The sequence below is a fragment of the Panthera leo genome, chromosome D4, assembly GCF_018350215.1.
Source record: "Panthera leo isolate Ple1 chromosome D4, P.leo_Ple1_pat1.1, whole genome shotgun sequence".
NCBI lineage: Eukaryota > Metazoa > Chordata > Mammalia > Carnivora > Felidae > Panthera > Panthera leo.
In genome coordinates, this window is record NC_056691.1 from 66,531,397 (window position 1) to 66,552,942 (window position 21,546).

The following is a 21,546-nucleotide window of genomic DNA, read 5'->3' on the forward strand; positions in this document are numbered from 1 at the left end:
GCATAGAGGTTTACAGATGTTCATGTTTTGGGAGTATTTATTTATTCAAGTTTGGTCCATTAACATTCATTTTTCTTGGTTGATACATATTTTTTTTAAAGAGCACGTTTAGTATCTGTCATTTATAGGGCTATTAATTTGATGATTCAGTGTTCCTTCTCACTTATTTGGGTGTATCTAGTCTTTTTTTGTATGAGTTTTCTTTTTAATCACTTCAGCTCTTCAGCTGGTTTTCATTAATTTAGCTCCTGATGTGCTCACATATTTTCCTGAAAACCTTCCCTCATGATGGAACCATTGTATCTCAGGGTTGGAAGGGACTTAATAGACTTCTAATCCAACTGTTAATTTGATGCTTGAATCCCCTGTATTATTCTTTCCCATTTCAGACTTACATAATTGATGTCTTGATTTTTAATAGTTAGATTTACCAAGAAGTGGGTTTTGAGGGTTTCTGTCAATATAGCATTCTCAGACCCCGCATTCACTTGGACATAAGCTTCTGGTCATACTTAGGGGTGGCTGAAGGCCAGCTGGTTGCATGATGCTGACATGTTGGCACCATTCAGTGGCCCTTACTACTGGGTGCTCTGGCCTCGAATTTTAAACTCTGGGCAGGGGTGGGAATGTGGTTGGACTTAGGACCCAGATTCTAGGGCCAGGCTAAACCAGGACTCTCATGTTCCTAGGGCTTCCTCCATAGCTCCTCATCTGTTTGTAGGCAGGGAGAGGGTGTTTGAGGTTGGTGGTGGTATAGAACCAACCTCTTTGTCTCCCAGGCCTGCCAGTTAAGGCCAATCTGTAGGTCTAACAGCTGCCTGTTTGTAAATTAGGCTGAAATACTGGGAGAACTCTCCAGAAGGGTTCTAAACTATAGCTCTTTATTATTTTCTGCTTATAGAATTTGAATGCATAAAACTTGGTGTGGTTCAGGTTTTACCAAGGAAGCCCAGCTGTTGGCTATAGGTGACTTTACCGATATCATCGGTCTTAGAATTCACCACACCCTAGAGCTTTGGAGGCTCAGAAACTTAATTTTGCTAGTGCATATAGAGTGCATCCTTCCACTAATAGTAGAATTACATAAAACAAAGTCATAAGACACACTCGTCAGCTCAGGAGGCTAAGTTAAAACTGACATAGAGACTAGAAAATGTTAGTTGTCTCAGCTAGTGTTAAGGTAAAGCCAAATTATTATTTTTAAATTATCATATTTATTCTTATGTATGTAAGTATGGAAGTAGTACTTTTAATACTTTAGTACTTTTAATACTTTTAATAGTGCAATCCAAATATGGAAAGTCCTTCTGATCCTGCCTCACGAAACAACAGTGGTTAACAGCTTAGTTTGCATGTATTCATCTAGACTCTTTGCACGTACAGTAGCCTCTGTTACTCTGTTATTTTTTCCATAGCTCTCTAGTTAGGTTATGCACATGGCTTGTTAACTTGTGGGAAGAAGCTACAGAGAACAGTCAGAAGGTTGCCCAGTGACGTGGAATCGGATAAACAGAGCAAGCTGGATGACTCACGTCTCACTAGCCTGGCTTGTCTGTTCATCAGTCTAGAGTCTACTGCCCTGGCACCTCTTCCTCAAGACCATTTGGAAGGACAGGTGTCAACGTTTATATCTCAGACTGTTATTTCTCAGTGTAACTGGTCAAGTACAGATCCTGCCACCTAATAGGTGCTAAATAAATAGTAGTTGTGTATATACCTGCGCTTTCTGGCTCTTTTTTTCTGGCAAGTGTGTTCTAGGTGTGTTTACACCACAGTCTGGTTTTGCCTTGGTGTGTGTGTCCTTTGGTCTCTTTAAGATGACTTTTCTGTTTCTACTTTGATCTGTTTTATCTTTTATTTCAGTTCTCTGCAACCTTATTTCTCTTTTCCTCTTGTGACCCCTGCAGAAGGATTGAACTATTCTGTGAAAATCAGCACTCTATCTTGTAATGCTTGTAATTTCTGATTTCTCAGAAAAATCTTTCTTTCATTAAATTCCATCATTACCCAATTCTTCACCTGAATTAAAACTATTCAGCTTTCATCTTGTTGTATACCTAATGTAGCTATATTGAAAGTGCTAATATGAAGTGGCCAATATGGCCCCCTTTTAAGTGTTTTCTGTGATTTCTTTTATACATAAAACAGCTTTATTGAGATGTAATTCTTACACCCTATAATTCACCCATCTAAAATTTACTGTTCCATAGTTTTTAGTACATTCAGAGTTGTGCAACCATTACCACAATCAATTTTAGAACATTTTTATCATCCCCCAAAGAAACCCCATACCCATGAGTGGTCATTTCCCATTTCCCCTCAACTCCCATCCAACACTAGGCAAGCTCTAATCTTTCTGTCTTTATAGATTTGCCTTTTCTGGACATTTTATGTAAATTGAATCATATAATATGTGGCCTTTTGTGTCTGCCTTTTTTCACTTTAATGTCTTCAAAGTTCATCCATGTTCATGTTGTAGTATGTATCACTTCACTCCTTTTTATTCCAAAACTTATATTCCATGCTATGGGTATATACCACACTGTACTGTTCCATTCGTCTCTAGATGGGCATTTGTGTGTGATTTCTTTTTTTCTTTTAAGTAAGCTCTCCGCCCAGTGTGGGGTGAGATCAAGTCAGATGCCCTAACCGACTGAGCCAGCCAGGCGCCCCTTCTATGTGATTTCTTATTAGCAAAGTAGTACTTTAGTATTGTTTTTCTTTTTGAAACCCAAACAAGTGTTATGCAAAACATGGATGGAAGTTACAGAGGGCTATGAGGAAGCAGCAGTTGTTCCTATCTGTAGACATCACTGCAGGTGTTTTCTTCAAATATCAACAGCAATATTTGGACATTTGGAAATTATCTTTGAAATCAAAATACAAAATATGTTAATAACATGTTATTCTTCGTTATGGCCTATAATTTTCCTGTGAGGAAAATGTTAACTGTGCAAAAAAAAAAAAAAAAATCAATTTAGATAAAACAAGCCACAGAAGGTACTATAGTATTTTTGCTGTAATTCTTCTGCCTCTCATTATTCTGTTTTCCCTCTTCTCTTTCACGTACATTAGTCCACAGTATTTACACAGCATACGTTAACCACAGTGAACACGGAAGAACAGAGCGGTCATGAGCCCTGGAACCCAACTGCCTGCTTCATATCCCTGCTGTTTTAGTACTTACTGGCTGTGTGACTCGGGCAAGTTATTTACCCCCTCTTTGCCTCAGTTTTCCCATCAGTAAAATGGGAATGATAATAGTATCAACCTCAGAGGCTTGTTGTGAAAGTGAAATAGGTTAATATGGGTAAAGTGTCTGGCACATGGAATATGTTCAGTAATATAAGTTATTGTTTGCATTTAGTGTCACACAGTCGCTAAATACTTGGAATACAACATTATTTTGGTAATCTCAATTGAGGTTGATGCATGACCTTTTCCCACTATTGGTAGATATGTGCATTTTGTCTGTCATTTCACCAGCCCGCATATGTGAACTTAAATGAATTGTGTATTTATGAAAGGGAGGAGAGGAAAGGTAAACCCCAGAGATGAGAAAGGTTAGCAACAGGAGAACAGAAAGGTGGGGGTCAAGTAATCAACTCTCTTAAGTCCCAGTGTGGTTCCTGCCATGTGATAATAGCTCTATGTTGAATGGATGGAGTTTTGTATAGTTTGTTTGACTATGGGTTGTAGAATTGAAGTTTTCTTCAAATTTCTTAAAATGTTTAAGAGCTAGGAAGCCATTTCATTTGCTGCTGTTGTCATTGCCTTTTGAGGGTTACTGTTAGTTTGTTTCTTACGTTTACCATGATTATCTCTACACCTGTGCACTCATTAATTTCTCCTGGTTATATTTCCTTTATAACTAATGTTTTGCTTTTCAGGCACACATTTTAGAATGTATGCAATATGGGATCAATTTTTACATGTTTGACATGATTATTGTTAAAAGTCAATTTTTAAGATGCATCATGGGAAAGATTTTCCCCCTTTGCCAGTTGTGAAAGGGCATTAACAATGGTTTAGGGCCTGGTCCTAGTGTGGAGCTTTACTTAAAATCATTTATTCCTGCAAATCACAGCACATGGCTTGTGGATAGTTTCTTTACCTTGTAAGTGGGGGGATCAAGTCAGCTGGTCATACTTCTATTTAGAAGAGGAGCCAGGGGTGCCTGGGTGCTTCAGTTGTTAAGTATTTGACTTCGACTCAGGTCATGATCTCACAGTTCATCAGTTCAAGCCCCGCTTTGGGTGAGCTCGAGCCTTGCTTTGGGTGAGCAGGAGCCCCACTTTGGTTAAAACATGAGCCCTAGGTGAGCCCTGCCTCTCGCTCTCTCTCTCTCTCTCTCTCTCTCTCTGTCTCTGTCTCTCTCTCTCTCTCTCTCTCTGCCTCTTCTGGGATTCTCCCTCTCATTCTCTGCCCCTGCCCCTCGCTCACTTGTGCCCTCTCTCTCTCTCAAAAAAAAAAAAAAAAAAAAGGAGGAGGAGCCAGGATTCTAACCCAGGCCTGTGTTGCTCCTTCTCACCATACCCGTGTATTACCGCTCTAATGTTTGCTAGTATATTTATTACCTGTCTGATGTTGCCACTTCTTCCACTTTCTTCAGGAGAAACCTTGCTCCTGTCTAGGTGATTTTCAGCATACAGCTTTCTAGTGACGTTTAAAGTGTTCTGATCTCCTGTCAATAAATGTCAGATAGAATAACGTGAACATTTTCTGGAGGTTTTGATACTGTGTCTATATATAGCTGATACTACACTGAGGAAGTAGAGAAATAATAATCTGGAGAAATGGGAGCCAGGAGCACTTTTCTGTTGTTGTTTCTTCCATAATTAAATAGGATTGATGGAAGTCAAAGTGAGGAAAACACATTATAAGTCAAACTATTTAAAAATTGCACTATCCCCTTCCAAGGTGTGTACATTTTCATATACTATTGTACAAGTTGTAGAGCCAGAGTATGGATACAGTTTCATACCATATTTTTAAAAAAATCTTAACAATTTTTTTAAGTTTTATTTATTTATTTTTGAGGGAGAGTGAGAGCATGCATGAGCGGGGGAGGGGCAGAGAGAGAGGAGACAGAGGATCTGAAGCAGGCTCTGTGTGACAGCAGAGACCCCAGTGTGGGGCTCAAACTCACAAACTGTGAGATCATGACCTGAGCTGAAGGCAGGCGCTTCACCAACTGAGCCACCCAGGTGTCCCCCTACCATATTTTTTAACACTATTTTTTTTTTTTTATCATTTTCATTTTCATATGCTACAAGGCAAAGTCTTCATAAGTATTTTTATGATTGCCGAGTATTCTATTCTCATATTTAACGATTTTCTGTTAATTTCTAATTCTTTTTTCATAATAGCACTGTATTGAACATCTCGTGTGTAGCTATTTTAATGTTTTAGCTTATTTCCTTGGAATTTTAAGTGTATTGCCAACTTACTTTCCAAAAGTATCTATCCAGTTTACATTGCTTTCAGCATTGTCTTAACTAGCGTTACTTGCCTTTACTTCTGAAAGTGTTTTTCAGTGGAAGCATGAACCCTTATGCTCTGGTTTCCAGAAATGTAGCGTTAGAGAGGTTGGCACTATCTGTATTCATGTCTCCTAATGAGTGTATGACCAAATAAGTTTTGGTGACTCTCACAGAAAGGCCCCAGACAAGTTATGCTTGAAAGACTAGATTTTGTTAGTGTTTCTGAAACTTATTTAAATTTGGAATTTATTTTTCTTGTAGATCTATAATAAACATCTTTGCGGAATACCATACTATATAATATCTGTGGGAAAAGGAGCCAGCCTGTGATGCAGTAGAATGCTTTGTAGGGACGTGATCTTATGCAGGAGAGGCAGTAAGGATGTTTGCTCTAACATTATGTCACCCCAATGGTAAGAAACCTAGCCTTGTTCATTCATTCATTCATTCATTCATTCATTCAAGCAATTGACTGAGAGCCTACTATGTGCCAGACACTGTTCATCTACATAGCAGTGAATAAAACCAATACATCCTTGCCCCTAAGTAGGCAGTAAGATGGGAAGAATGGACATTATATGTTCAGTCCCTTACAGGAAGGTTCTGCACACATTGTTTCATGTGGAATAGGCTTTACAGCTTACCAAAAGTAAATAGTGCTGCTCCCTGATTTAATTAAAAAATAAATAGACATATTACCCTTACCCTCATGAAATTTGTAATCTGTTGGGGAAGCAAATAATTATATGTGAAGTGATAATTACTGTAATGGTGGTATATGCACACTATGTTATAGGGACACAAAGGAAGGGAATCTGGTCCCTATTGTGAAGGTTCCAAATTTTTTAAAAAACTATTATAGGGATTTGATTTCTCAAGAGTTCTTAGGCACTGCCACAGAATTGAACATATATTTGTTTCTGTGCATGTTTGCAATGAATTAAAAACATCTTCATTGGCAAAGACAACAGCTAATTTTGATTTAAAATATAAATTTACTCAATTCCACCCGTTCATTATCTGTGTTATAATCACTGTAATCTTCACATTCCTTCTCCTTAGTCAGCATGGACTTCATAAGTCAGTTCTTACCTATTCTGTCATGGAAAGGAAGCCAGATTGGAGTAAGAATCCTATACTGAGTACCTACAAATTCCTGCTTTAATAAAGGTTTCTAGTATAGCAAGGAAACTCAGTAAATCCATTCATGGTACTGTAGAAGGGAGGGGGTGCAAAGCAGATCTTTGGTCTTATTAGTCTGTCCTTGGTATCAAGTCCCTAAGAAGTTCGGACACTTGTTGGATGTAATGGGGAAAAATGAAGGCCATCAAAACTGTCTAATTAAAAAAATTAAATGGTAATTTCAAATTAAAAACATTGTTCACCCCTGATTCAGAAGAAAGACAACTTAGAACTACTGTTTGAGGATTGCAGACAAGGCTCGTCTGTATAATTTTGATCATGTTTCATTGACGACGGAGGTAAAAGATGCTATTTGCTATATTGCAAAGCAGGATGATCTTGGCTTATCTCCAGTAATTATCATGTGCTCATGTTCGAGAAAGGCGGTCACCGAGGAGTCTGATGTAAGAACATCTTTGTAGCGGGTCCCCAGGTATCTGTCTGTCTGTCTATCTATCTATCTATCTATCTATCTGTTTTTAGGGCAGTTGGAGGAAGAATGAAGACAAAAGCAAGATATCTCCCCATGATCTTTCTATCACTGTGTAATTACATAACTTGTAAGCAGCTCTAGCTGCCATTTCCCCCTTTTTTCTTAAACGGATGAATGTTTGTGATTTAGCATAAAGTTCATGAACTAAGAAAAGCAGTTGGACACAGATGCCTGTATCTTTCCACTCAATGTATCTTATTACCTTTAACTGCCTGTTAAAATCATGCTTTTATTTTTACCTTTCAAATATAAATTGCCAACACCAGGCTTAGCAAATGAAACGGATTACTTATGGTAACTGTAAGTAGTTATGCACTCCAAATCCTTGAGAGAGCTTTCCCAAAGGGCAGGCAATGTCTTTCAAAATCCTATTACAGGATTTTATTTGCAGGTGCTGTGAACAGAAGGCTGAAAGCCTCCATGTTTTATTGCTACCCAACTTCATCAGGTCTGCTCACTCTATTGAAAATTGTGGCAAAAATGATACACATCAGCTCTTTTATTCTTTTGTTACTACTCTGCGCAAATAAAAGCATATTGGGGAATTTAATGAAGCAGTATGTCCTTGGAGGGAGCTTTGAAGATTTAGAGTGTACGACTATTTGTCTTTAATACTGGAGATTTTTGTGTAAAACAGACTGGCATGAACAAAAGAAAGTCCTCACAGATAGCCCAGTGTTTGCCACACATGTACTTAAATCACACATATCTAGTAGCAGTCACCTTGGAGGCCTCCTGGGTGTGCCAAGGAGCACCCAGGACAATGAAAACTAGCAGACTCATTGGAACTCTGGAGCCACTTTTGGAGGTGGTGTGTTTGCCCAGAAAGTAGAGAGATCAGGATATTAAAAAACAAAACACTGGAAGGGGGAATTTGATTATTCAACAAATTAGCAAACATACCCCAAGGACACATGCTGGGAATCTGTGCTGCTTGAGAGGCTACATCTCAGCTTGCTTTGGCCTTCACATGCACGGTTGGCTTTTCATTAGGGCCTGGGAAAGGCAGCTGGGATGGAGGGGATGGATCTGTGCTGCAGAGATCTAGGCACACATGAAGGATGGGCATCCATAGGCTTCTCATGAGGTGTAGTCTTCAGGTTACTGCAATTACTGACCTACCAGTTTCACTCTCCTGATTGCTGGCAAGTAGGACTGTAGGGATGTGTTGATGACCTCATAAGGATAATCTTGACTCTGCTTAAGTTTCTAAGCTTCAGTGCTTAGTTATAATGCATATTTGCAGTATACCTCCTGATTGATCAAAACATAGAAGTATGGGCAACTACAGTTGTGAACTCCTGGCCCAAACGGTGTTGGAGTTGATGCTGGTTTGTCTTTCATTTTGCAGGCTTAACATCACCAGTACACCATGTCTTTCCCTTTGGAGCAGCCTCGGGGGTTGTCAGTTATTGCTGCTTTGAATGTAGGAGAGAATACAGTCCTCTGGCTTACTCTGGGGAGATGACAAGGGAGCTTGTGGTCAATTAGTGCACCAGAAGTTCTAGGCTGAAGCAATTCTAGATGTACGTGACCAGATAGTACTTAGGAATCTCACCAGTGACATCAACATGAAAATATTGTAGCAGCTTAGTAAATACCGCACTGCACTAATTGTGTGAAAGGCTGAGAGGGCTCCTTCCTAAAGGGAACAACCATAGAACCTTTAGCATCAAGAAATCTTAATGGATACAAAGTAACGAAATGGCTGATTTTTGTATTTTTAAACCAACCTAATGTTCTGTTTGTTTACTACTAAACATTTCTGAGTGGAATAATTCTTATTTGGCAGTCAGTATTTCCCCATCATAGCAGCAAGAATTTTCAGTATGTTTTGGGCACAAAACACATTCTATTTTAGACACCAAAGAATCATTTTTCAATGTTTGCTTCAGAGTTTGTGAGGTAATTTCAACAGATCTCACAAATGTTTACTTAATAGTTCCCATCTCTATTCCTGCAGTACTTTTTACGCATCTCTATTTTGGCATCACTCAGCCATAATCAAAGTACCTAATTTGTTTCTCTTTTACTAAACTAGAGCTCAGAGAGGACAGAGGCTTTCTTACTTGGCTTTGAATCTCAGGTCCATTGTAGTGGCGCTCAGTATTGAAGAATCAACAAAATGCTTGAGAGCGTTGTCTGAAAATCAAGTAACTTCTTAGTGTAATTATGCTCTTTTTGTAGCACGTTTTTCATTTTCTCCAAACCATGTCTACACAAGTCTGCTGTGTCAAGGAAAGATTCATAGCATTAGGTAATGATGTTATGAAATTATTGTAAGAATCTTTGGGAAGCTGCATACTTTTATCTTAATTAGGAGAAAGTCATACAGAGAGTAAGCATAGAGTGTAAAAAGGAGGCCAGAAGCATTCAGTCATTGCTGTTAGGTATTAGGTATCACCAGAGTGTCTCGTGACACCCTCCGCTTGCCTCCGTATTTGAGACCTACTTGACTTTTTTTTTTTTCTTGATTCTGGATTGTTGGTATTGCCTCTTTGATCATTTCATTTCTTCCTGATCCTTCCTGCCCTGTCTAGATTCACATCTGCCAGAACTTTTCCTACCTAACTGATCCCTGACTTGGCCCACCCAATTACTGCTGATGGCTTCCAGTGATACCTGATTTGACCTGACTGGTTATGACCTATCATTTGTCAAAACCTTTGTGTGTTACTAATATCTGCAATATATTTATTCAGCAACTATTCTTTCATTAGAAATAACATGGAAATTTAGGTCAAAACTTTTTATGGGTTTAGTTCCTAAAAAATATACATCCCTACTACAGCTTATCAAATTTACCAGAAGGCCTTGGATTTAGCTATTAGGGCTTATAGTGAATGTGGAGTCTAGGACATAGATGCTCCTGCTAAGACTTCTGTAAGAGATACTGTGGAAGCTTTTCTTTCTTGTTTCCTTGCTTGTATCTATGATGTGTACAAACTGTAGGAAGGAATGTGAAGGTATTAAACATTGTTCTTACCTAACTTCAAGGATATGAATATAATAAAAACATAAACATGAGATAGAGGTCAGTTGTGGTCTTAGAATTGCTTTTTATGTGCTTCAGATTCTCTTTCTCTCTCTGCCCCTCTCCCACTCATGCTCTGTCTCTCCAAAGTAAATAAACATTAAAAAAAAAAAAAAGAATTGCTTTTTATGGTCTAGTACTATTATTAAAAATTCTGCCTTCTAGATTACTAACCTTGTATAAGTCAAAAGACTATATAATGTGAATGTTGTTATACACATATACCCTTATTTTATTTTTTTACCTTTCATTTTTTTATTATTATTTTTTAAATATGAAATTTATTGTCGAATTGGTTTCCATACAACACCCAGTGCTCATCCCAACAGATGCCCTCCTCAATACCCATCACCCACCCTCCCCTCCCTCCCACCCACCCCCCCATCAACCCTCAGTTTGTTCTGTTTTTAAGAGTCTCTTATGTTTTGGCTCCCTCCCTCTCTAACCTTTTTTTTTTTCCTACCCCTCCCCCATGGGTTTCTGTGAAGTTTCTCAGGATCCACATAAGACTGAAAACACATGGTATCTGTCTTTCTCTGTATGACTTATTTCACTTAGCATAACACTCTCCAGTTCCACCCACGTTGCTACAAAAGGCCATATTTCATTCTTTCTCATTGCCACGTAGTATTCCATTGTGTATATAAACCACAATTTCTTTATCCATTCATCAGTTGTTGGACATTTAGGCTCTTTCCATAATTTGGCTATTGTTGAAAGTGCTGCTGTAAACATTGGGGTACAAGTGCCCCTATGCATCAGCACTCCTGTATCCCTTGGGTAAATTCCTGGCAGTGCTATTGCTGGGTCATAGGGTAGATCTATTTTAAATTTTTTGAGGAACCTCCACATTCACATATACCCTTATTTTAAAAACTTTATGGAAAATTTCAAAGCTTCATTTTTCCTATTTTTGGAAATCTTTCTTTTTATACATTCAGATTTGTCTGGTATTTTATTCTTTCAGCCTGAAGATTTTTTTTTTTTTTTTAACAGAAGGCTCAATGCCAAATGTGAGGCCTGAACTCACAACCTTGAGGTTAAGAGTCGCATGCTCTACTGACTGAGCCAGCCATAGCCTGAACAGTTTTTGTAGTTCAGGTTTGCTGCTAATAAATTCTTAGAGTTTGTTTGAAAAAGTCTATTTTTTGAGAACCATTTTTCTCAGAAATAATTTTCTTTTTTTTTAGAGAGCGAGTATGAATGGGGGATAGGAGCAGTGGGAGAGAGAGAGAGAGAGGGAATCCTAAGTGGGGCTCAATCCCATGATTCTGGGACCATGACTGGAGCTGAAATCAAGAGTCAGACCCATGGAGCCACCCAGGGTCCCCTAATAAGTGTTGACTTTTTAAAAAATTGTTTCAATAATTTAAAGATGTCATTGCATGCTTTTTGTTTTGTTTTGCATAGTTTCTGACAAGAAGGTTGCTGAATCTTTGTTTCTCTGTATGTAATGTGCCCACATCCTGCTGCCATCAAGATGATCTCTTTATTTTTGGCTTTCAACAGTTTGAATATGATATGTATAGGGTGTGTATGTGTGTGTATGCACACATGCGTATGTATATTGGATTTATCCTGTTTGGGATTTTCTGAACCTCTTGGATCTGTGCTTTGATTTTTTTTTTTGTTATAAATTTAGTAAATATAGCTGTACTTTCTTATAAATTTCTTTTGTTATAATTTTTGTAAGATTCTCAGTCATTATTTCTTCTAACATTTTCTCTGCCCCATTCAATCTTCTCCTTCTGGGGTTCCAATTACACATATGTTAGACCTTTTGATATTGCCCTGTAGTTCTTGGATGCTCTTTTGTGGGCTTTTGATTTTTCGCTCTTTTTTTCTTTGTGTTTCATTTTCAGTAATTTCTATTGACCTATCCTTGAGTTTATTGATTCTTTCCTGGGCTGTGTTTAGTCTATTGATGAGCCTGACAAAAGCATTCTTCATCTTGTTACCATGTTTTTTTTTATTTTTAGCATTTCCTTAAGTCTTACAGTGTCCATCTCTCTGCTTGAGTTTGAGGTCTCAGGTTTCAGATATAGATTTTCCACTTATTTTCTCTGAACCTTGGTTTTCTCTTTTACAAAGTAGAAAAATCAGGAACATATAATAATGACTAACAGACTTGTTTTGAGGATCAAATATGATCCCTTGGGCTAGTCCCTACATCTCCCTTCCCTCAGTCTCAATCATTGTCATTTAAGGTTTGCACAGTATGATTACATTGACCCTATTTAGTTCCTAAATTGTAAGATTGTGTGAAGGGGAAGGGACCTAACATTTACTGACAGCCTGTATTAATCTCATATAGAATTTGAGAAGGGGATAAAAATCACATTTAAAACATGCTTTTGTAAAACATTTTACTTCTGCCAGGTCTATGTGGATTTTAATTGGAAGAAACAGCATTAAATCCAGTTGCCACTTGGTTAAATCTGTTAAAGAATCATTAAAATTTTTCAACTGTTGGGTTTCTTGACTCGCTTGAGAAATGTCATGGCTCATAAAACATCTTACTCTCTTTCTCGGTGCCTATAGGATTTTAAATAATTGGGTTGGCTCCCCAGTTTTGCGTTGTGAGGAAAAACTAGTGGAGTTTTGTTCCTTACTGACTGGTGCAAATGAACGATATTCTCATTGGATTTGGCTTTGTGGTCACAGAGTTGGATTCAGAGTCTGGTTGCACAACTATAAAATCTTGGGCTGATTATTTAACTTTTGAGTTTGGGTTGTTTTTTGTTGTTGTTGTTTTTGTTTTTTAATCTGTGAAATAAGGATGATAACCTGCATCAGAGAGCTGTTTTGAAGACGTAATGTATGTAAAGAAGACATAAAGTATGTAAAGCTTTGGGAATAGTACCTAGTTAATAGTGATCAGTGACTGATAACATTAAGAATAGTAGCTAAAATGCAAACATGCCACCATTAAGTCAAGTTGTAGTAAATAGAAGGGGAAAGGCAGTTTTAATATTCTTTTTATTTCTTTTATTTGGAAAGGTCCATCTGGTAAAAGGATATCTTAATAGGGAGAGGGTTAACTAAAAAGTGTGGATGAATAAGAATAACTAAGAATTAGTGCTTACTGTGTGATAGATACTCATGTTTAGTCCTCAGAATACCCCCAAGCCATCGTTCCTCTGAGACACCTTTCTTTATCTGAGTAAGAGTGACCACCCTCTCCTTGATGTTCTTCTGTTCTGCTTTATACCTTGTCACTATCTTTTACATGTAACTCCCTCCTCTCTCCGCTCCTCCTCCCCAGTGAAAGGTTTTTTACGTATTTGGTCGCAAGTGGCCCACAGTAAGTAGAATTAAATTGTTGGGATGTCGAATCTCTGTGTGTTTCTGGTCAAGAGTGAAATCCCACTTTCTTTATGTTGTAGGTGAAAATTTAAGCATTAAAAACTGAATGTTGGTCTAAGTTAACATTGCTAAGAAAATAGTTGTGGATAAAGAAACTGCTCAATCAATCCAAGGCTCCTCCCTGCCCCCCCCTTATAGACTTTTTTTATTTTTTTTTTTTAGACTGTTTAAGATAAACAAATATAGCGTCTTAAAGTAGCTCTTGCTCTGGAAATTACCTTAGGGTAAATATGAATTTCAAAGAGGTATCCAAATTCTGTGTTTGTAAGTCATTTTACTCTAATGGGAATTATTCAAGATTGAAATTATTTAATACAAAGAAACATTCTTTATTCGTACTGTGAGTAGCTGTGTTCCAAACATAGACCACAATACTGGCATTCTTGCTTGAGAAGTACAAGGAATAATGTCAAATTATTTTTGCAGCTTTTCTTTTTATTTTTTTTTGTCATAAAAATTTTCACAAAATTGTCCTGCTGATCATAGATTTTTACAGTTGGAAGGAACCTAAGAGATGCAGTCTAACTCCTTCCTGCCACCCAGAGAGGTGAAGCAATTTTTCCAAAGTCACGTAGCTAACTAATGACAGAACCGGCGAGAGAACAGAGTCCTTGATCCATTTTCCATAGTGTTACATTCCTTTGGAAAAAACTGCCTACTCACTCTTGGTTTTTAATTCTAGTTAGAGTCTTAGGGTAAGGTTTTCCCCTGTGAGTCACTACTGCTCTTTTGTTTTCTTGTGTGTGTGTCTGGGACCAAGCTATTAAGGGGGGTGGAGTTTTTTGTTGTTGTTGTTGTTGAACAATTGAACAGTGTAAGGCACTAAACAAGGAAAAGGCATCTGTCTGGTTAGCATGTGAGGGGTAGGGAAGAAGGGTTGTAGCTCAGACTCTCTGCTTTCAACATTAATAAGCAGGTATTTTAAAGTTGAGTTTCCTAACTTGGGGCCTGAATTCCCTAAAGTTTTATGAAAACTATGCAAATAGATACATACCTCCCAAGAAAAGAATGTGTAGCTTTCATCAAGTTATTAAAAGGTACATAGCTAAAAACTGTTGTTTTCTTCTTTAAAGGGAGGAAAAGCCAATAAGCAAACCTGAGAACCAGTTCCCGACTCTTGTACTCTAAATACTAATTATACTAGAGGCCTCCTTATTATCTCCAGCCGCCTTCTGTTGGTATGCCCTTTCCTGAAGATAAGCCTTCCCAGATGGCTTCCTGGATCTTGTCATGGAAGTCATTGGAGGCCCCAACCTTCTCGCAAGAACTTTTCCCATAGGTTTCCCAAGGCTGCCTTCTCTCCCTTCTCTGCCTATTGTTTCCAGCATAGGGTGGGAGACCCTGGGTTTTTTGTTCATTAGAAAACTTAGGGGTGTTTTTTCTATTACATTCTGGTTAAAAGGAATTTGTAAGCTGACTTGAGAGCCTGAGAGTATTTGCTATAAGAAAAAAAAATGCAATCAGGATTCCATTCAATACTTCGCACATTTACTTTTAGAATGCTTCTAGTTCTTCAGTTAGGGAATCTCTGGTCGAGAAACTCTTTCTACTTTCTAGAAACAGACTGAAAATCCGTGGATGGTGGCTTAGGAGTTACCCCGATCTGTCTCTAAAAATGTTTTAATTTAGTTTTTCTCTCCTGAATTTTATTAGATCTAAAAGAAATTACCCTTGAATAGGAATTCACTTTAATGGGCTTTCTTCCTAGAAAAGAACATAATATGTAAAGCACATTCTAGATTAAAAAAAATTTTTTTAATGTTTATTTCTGAGAGAGACAGACAGACAGACAGTGCAAGCTGGGGAATGGCAGAGAGAGAAGGAGACCCAGAATCCGAAGCAGGCTCCAGGCTCTGAGCCGTTAGCACAGAGCCCGACGTGGGGCTTGAACTCACGAACTGTGAGATCATGACCCGCGCCGAAGTCAGACGCTTAACTGACTGAGCCACCCAGGCGCCCCTCTAAATTTTTAAGTTTAGCATCTGGACACACAAAGAGAAAGCGACCACTAAGATTAAAGTTGGAAGAATTTGTTTGTTCATTTATTCGTTAAAAAAGGCCGTATTGAGTACATGTCTTGAACCCTCAGGTGTCATGTTAGATGCTGGGAAATGAGAAGAGGTCTTTTCCCTTGTGAAGCTCATGTTCTTCTGGGGATACAGCTTAACAATTCCAACCCAGAATGCTAACTACTCTAATAGAGGTACAAAAAAAGCATTGGAGTCAGTACTCTGCCTAACCAGGAAGAAAAGTGGGGTGTTAGGGAAAACTTCCCAGAAAGGTGACCTGTACTTGAGTTGTATCTTAATAGGTTCAGTAGAAACTTGTCAGGCAAGAAGGAGTCTAGGTATAAGTGGTATTTTTGTGCCTTCCTCATTTTAACTACGTTTAACATTCGCCACTCTCTTATTTTGTATTTTCAATTAGAGCTCTAAACGAGAATGGAAACCACTGGAGGACCGTAGCTGTACAGACATACCCTGGCTGCTGCTTTTTATTCTCTTCTGCATTGGAATGGTAAGGACACTCTCCTAGACGATCAGAACCTGGTGAACTCATGATCCAAGGGAATGATGGGGAATTGGTTTAAAGGGGGAGCTTGTTATTTATTTATTTATTCATTCATTCATTTATTTATTTATTTATATTTAATCCCTCCTGAATTGCTTATAACAGGAGGTCCTAGGATATCATTGAAGCTGGTTATTTTTGTCCCATACAATTCATTGGTATTTGATACCCCTTGATTTTTTTTTTTCTTTTTTTAAGCTTACATGAGATAACATTAAGGGGATTGGAACTTTGTCTCTTTTACTAGATCATTTAAGGAAGCCAGATCATTCCACGTAAATTTCTGTGAATTGTGATCTTAATGGCATGTTGACCAGGGCACTGGCCATGGAGTCTTGAGTATTTATCCAACCCAATCACACAAACCTGATGGCTATTTTTGTACCAGTTTTCCTTTCAGGGACTTGGTGTGTTCCTTTGTATAACATTAGAAGTTGTGCCGGGGGTATCGGCAGTGTTTCCAATTCTGACATCTTTTAGTTCTTCCTGAAGAGGTGAAGCTGCTTGCTCACTGCTTCTGCCCATACTAGGCCCCTGCTGCCTGCTGTGTGTGCTGTACTGAGTGGCGTCTCTCAGTTGGAGGTCGGGGGACTTGGTGATTTTCCATTGGGTATAGACGATGGAGGAGCAGAGTCCCTGGTACAGAGTGTCGGGGGTGTGCTGATTCAAACTGCATACCCATCCGGCCCTGCAGGGGTTTCTGACACAGCCTTCAGGGACTTGAGAGTCCCTGCCAGTGTGCTGGGCTGGAAAAGAAGGTTGGAAACAGCGGTTTTAAAGCTAGCTGATGTGTAGAGCTACAGTTAGAATGGACTTGGAAATCCTCATCTGGCTCATCACCCTCATTCTGCAGAGTGAGAAGCTCAAACCCAGAGATGGCAATGACCATCCCAAGGCACGTTGTTAGTTATTAGCAGGGCTGAGAACAGAATCCCGGTCTCATAATTTCCAGGGCAGTGCTCTTTTCTGCCACCTTGTTTCCTCTTCCTCAAGGGGACTGTGCAGACGGTATCGCTTTCTTTTTCGTGGTCTTTACAAACCAAAACACAAATACACTACCTCTGGCAGCCTTTTTTCACAAATACGTGAGTGTTTTTAACCCCCATTTCCCCATATCTTTTATAGAGCTTCTTTAGGAAAATCTTATTCTGTGTCCTCTGCAACGGTACACCCTGCAAATGCCACTTGAAAATCACAGAACTTGGGGTGCCTGGGTGGCTCAGTTGGTTGGGCATCTGGTTTCAGCTCAGGTCATGATCTCACAGTCTATGAGTTCAAGCCCCATGTCGGGCTCTGCACTGACAGCTCAGAGCCTGAAGCCTGCTTCAGATTCTGTCTGCCTCTCTCTCTGCCACTCCCCAGCTCACACTCTGTCTCTCTCAAAAATAAAATGAAATAAATTAAAAAAAAAAAAAAAAAAAGAAAATCACAGAACTACCCTAAGCCTAATAGGCATAATTAGCAGGTGCCAGTTCTGAACTTGAAGAAAGGATAAGAAAGCAGTAGACTTTTTAAAGAGATATAATAAATTGAGTAAAATAAGGAGTGTTAGTTTTAAAGATAATAGCTTAGTTTCAAGAAACCTGAGATACTTAGAAAACATCAAAATACCCATTTCCTCACTTAGGACTTCTAAGATGTTGTTCAAGAGTCTACTTAGTTTAATGGAGTGGCACCTGAAATGCAGTGTGCATACAGAGTGTGGGAAAAATTTTTTTGTTAACAGAATTAGTCCACCACCTCTCCCCATACCCTGAATCATCCCTGAGACAAACAGCAGCTGACCTTTCGAAATTAGATTTATAAACACATGTACCTGCCACTCCAGGTGCTTTTGATTTTCTACTCTAAAACAGCTCCGGAAAGCATCATGAATGTTGATAGGCTGACTTGGGAGTGACCTGAGAGTAAGGAGTATTTGTTTACTGACATGTTTTAATGCAATGGTAATTAATGTTGATTTCAGTGCAGTGATAATTAAGACCCACTGTGTGTTCTTTTTATTTTTCTTTTATTAAAAAAAATTTTTTTTAATGTTTATTTTTTCAGAAAGAGACAGAGAGTATGAGCTGGGGAGGGGCAGACAGAGAGGGAGACACAGAATCCAAAGCAGGCTTCAGGCTCTGAGCGGTCAGCACAGAGCCTGATGCGGGGCTTGAACTCATATCACAAACCACGGGATCATGACCTGAGCAGAAGTCGGACGCCTAACCGGCTGAGCCACCCAGGCGCCCTCCCCCCCCCCCAACTCCCAACCCACTGTGTGTACTTTTAAATGCAGGCATAGTGTTATGTGTCTTGGAAGGATTTTTTTAATGGATTACCTCCATGGAGTTGAGCTAACCTCAAATTTTGCCATGTGGAAACTGGAGAAATTTTCAAGTTCTGTTGCCCACCATACTGGCACAACACAATAGTAGACCAATGTTTCTTTGTCTTCCGTGTATTCATTTTGTATGGTTTTGAAAAGGTTTGTTTTTTTCTTTTAGGATTTCATCCTATAGTACTTCTCAGAGAAACATTCATCAAACATTTATTGATTTATTAAGCATTGCCCTATGCTTGATGCTTTTGTATGTATTTATCTTGTTAAATGTTCCCAGTTATCTTATGAAATAGGTTTTATTCCTAGCTTATGAACAAGGTGTAACAAGGTTAAATATTTGCTTGTCTAAGAATATAATAATGGCAATACACAGCAAAGATAGAATAGGAACCAGAAGTTTCTGCCTATACTCTTTTGATCTAGTGGCCTTTCTGTCAACTTGTAACCTAATTTTCAAGTCATATCTTTATTCACTGTCCCTTACTTGTAGTTCTTTGCTCATTCCTTGATGTCTGTGCTTTGAAATATGTTAAGATCTTGTCTTATTTCATTCATCTTCACCATTAAATCTTATTTACACATGTTCACCTCTTCATAAATATTTGTACTTCTCTTTTATTTCCTCTCTTACATTCAAGATTTTTCCATGCTTACTTGCCTTGTCTAGAACTTAGGGTATTTTTCTTTTCTTTAATTTTATTTTAGGTGGGGGGGGGTGGGGGAAGTGCACATGAAAGTGTGGGAGAGAGGCCGAGGTGGGGAGAGAGAGAGAGAGAGAGAGAGAGAGAGAGAGAGAGAGAGAGAGAATGAGAATCTTAAGCAGGTTCCATGCCCAGCATGTAGCCTGATACAGGGCTCAATCCCAAGACCGTGGATCACGACCTGAGCTGAAATCAAGAGTCAGATGCTTAACCAACTGAGCCACCCAGGTGCCCCAAGAACTTAGGTTATTTTCCAAAGCAAATTTCTACCAGCCTTCTTGAGAGCTATCATCTTCCCCATTTGAACTTTCATCAGTATTTTGAAATTATTGGACATACATTTAACTCCGTTCTAAAAAATTGCATGTAGCATTGTGCTTCTAAATTTCTATTTTCCCTTAAGGTAGTAATCAAGTTGTTCTCATATTAGACAATAAAAAAAATACTCGTTCCTGGGTCCCACCTCTGATTGTGATTTAATCTCTGTGTTCAATGTTCAGCCAGGATTGAGAGACCACTGTTTTAGGCACCAATAAACTGCTGAAGAGTTTTGAGCAAGAAATGATGTGACCGGGTTTAGGAAGATAGCCCTGGTAGCCAATGTTAAAGACGGTCTGTAAAGCCATTGTAAAGGGGGACCACTTTGAAGGCTGATGGAATAGTTCAGATAACATGTGGAAAACTGGAAATAAGGTAGTAATAAAGGAGAGGAAGAGAGAGCATCACTGTTGCAGGCAAGACAGAGGCAGAGTAAGGATGACTAAGAGGTTCTTGTGTTAGGGGTTCAGGTTAGGGCTTTTCAGCTCAAATCTGACTCCAGCTTGTAAGTTCCAAACCACAGTTTCTGTACACATGAAGGAACAAAAATAAGATGGATAAACAAATATTACTTTATTATTTTTTTAAATTTTTTAATGTTTTTATTTATTTTTGAGAGAGAGACACAGCATGTGAGCAGGGGAGGGGCAGAAAGAAAGGGAGACACAGAATCCGAAGCAGACTCCAAGCTCTGAGCTGTCAGCACAGAGCCCAATGCAGGGCTCAACCCCACAAACCGTGAGATTATGACCTGAGCTGAAGTCGGATGCTCAACCAACTGAGCCACCCGGGCACCCCAATACTAATTTATTAGTCACCAGACAGTCACCTGATTATATCCAATAAAGAAATCCTTGGTGAAAATGACTTGTAGAATGAAGCTTGTGCCATGTGGGCTGAAGGTCCTTCCCATCTTGGATAGTGCAAGTTCATTCTCTCTCAGGGAGAGAGAGGTATGTATGAGAAGAGGGAAGAGATCCATCGGGACCCTATCTGCCCAGATCAGCTTACCACAGAAATCAGGAAAGAGAGGCGACTGGATGGCCCTAGTAGGAGTGCTTACCATGGACAGTGGAAGGTAGAGAGACCTTACAATTTAGCCCTCTTACTTATTGCTTCTTACTGTGGACGAGGGGCTGTTCTGTATGTGACACAGAAACATTGAAATTTCACAACTACATTCTCATTTTACAGATAGAGACCAGAGGCACAGAGATAAGTTCAATAACTTGTCTAGATAACCCAGTGGCAGCATTGAACCCGGAAGAGAAGAGGTAGAAAAGGTGAGGCCTCAAGAGATAGTCCCTCCTTTGTTGCCCGGAATTGGGAACAACAGATAGTTATTTAGAACATGGATGCGGTAACCTTGCCGGCCAGTAAAATGTTGTCTCATCAGTATTTCAGATTCTGAGCAAACAGTTTAGCTTTCTTACTTCCTCCGGCACAGTTAGGAAGCAATAGTGATGGCCAGAAGTGTGGAGGGGGGAGACTGAGCAGTACCCTCACTCCGTATCTTACATGTGCAGTCCAGTAAAGAATGAAATGACAAATGCAGACAGGGTATGTGCGGGAGAGGTGAGTGGTTTGGGGAAGTGTGGAATGAGAAGATGAATTCGACAGAAGTAGGGCATGGGTAAGGATAAGCACTGGGAAATGCAGAGTTGGAGCTTTGGAGAATGGCCTGGACTAGAGCTAGGCGTAGGAGACATCATTGTCTACGTTGTCCCTTCAGACTGCTTTCAAGGACCTTTTTTTAATTTTATAGCATTAGTCTAGTTCCCAGAGCATAGTGTTTCTACCTCATTAACTATTGTTGAGCATGCAGCACCTAGTGAAAGACTCAGAGACTCACTGCAGTATTTAGTCATCTGTGTGATGGTCTGTGCTTTGCCAAGAAGAGGAAGAAAATTACCTTAAGGTTACCTGATCCAAATATGTACCTACTTAATGTTAAATCCTTTGTTTTTTTTTTTTTCCTTTTTTTATTATGGTAAAATATAAATAACATAAACTTTACCTTCTTAACTATTTTTACATTGATTACATGGATTTGGTTTTTAATTTAATTTTTT

General features: G+C 39.0%; 1 protein-coding gene across 3 annotated transcripts in view; it reads left to right on the forward strand.

Moving 5' to 3' along the window:
* Positions 1 to 21,546, forward strand: part of SLC44A1 (solute carrier family 44 member 1) — a 201,718-nt gene that overhangs the window by 38,780 nt on the left and 141,392 nt on the right. For all 3 annotated transcript variants that reach the window (XM_042912468.1, XM_042912467.1, XM_042912466.1), the window contains exon 2: positions 15,986 to 16,075. In XM_042912468.1, the coding sequence (XP_042768402.1) occupies positions 15,986 to 16,075 (90 nt within the window). The remainder of the gene's footprint in view (positions 1 to 15,985; positions 16,076 to 21,546) is intronic.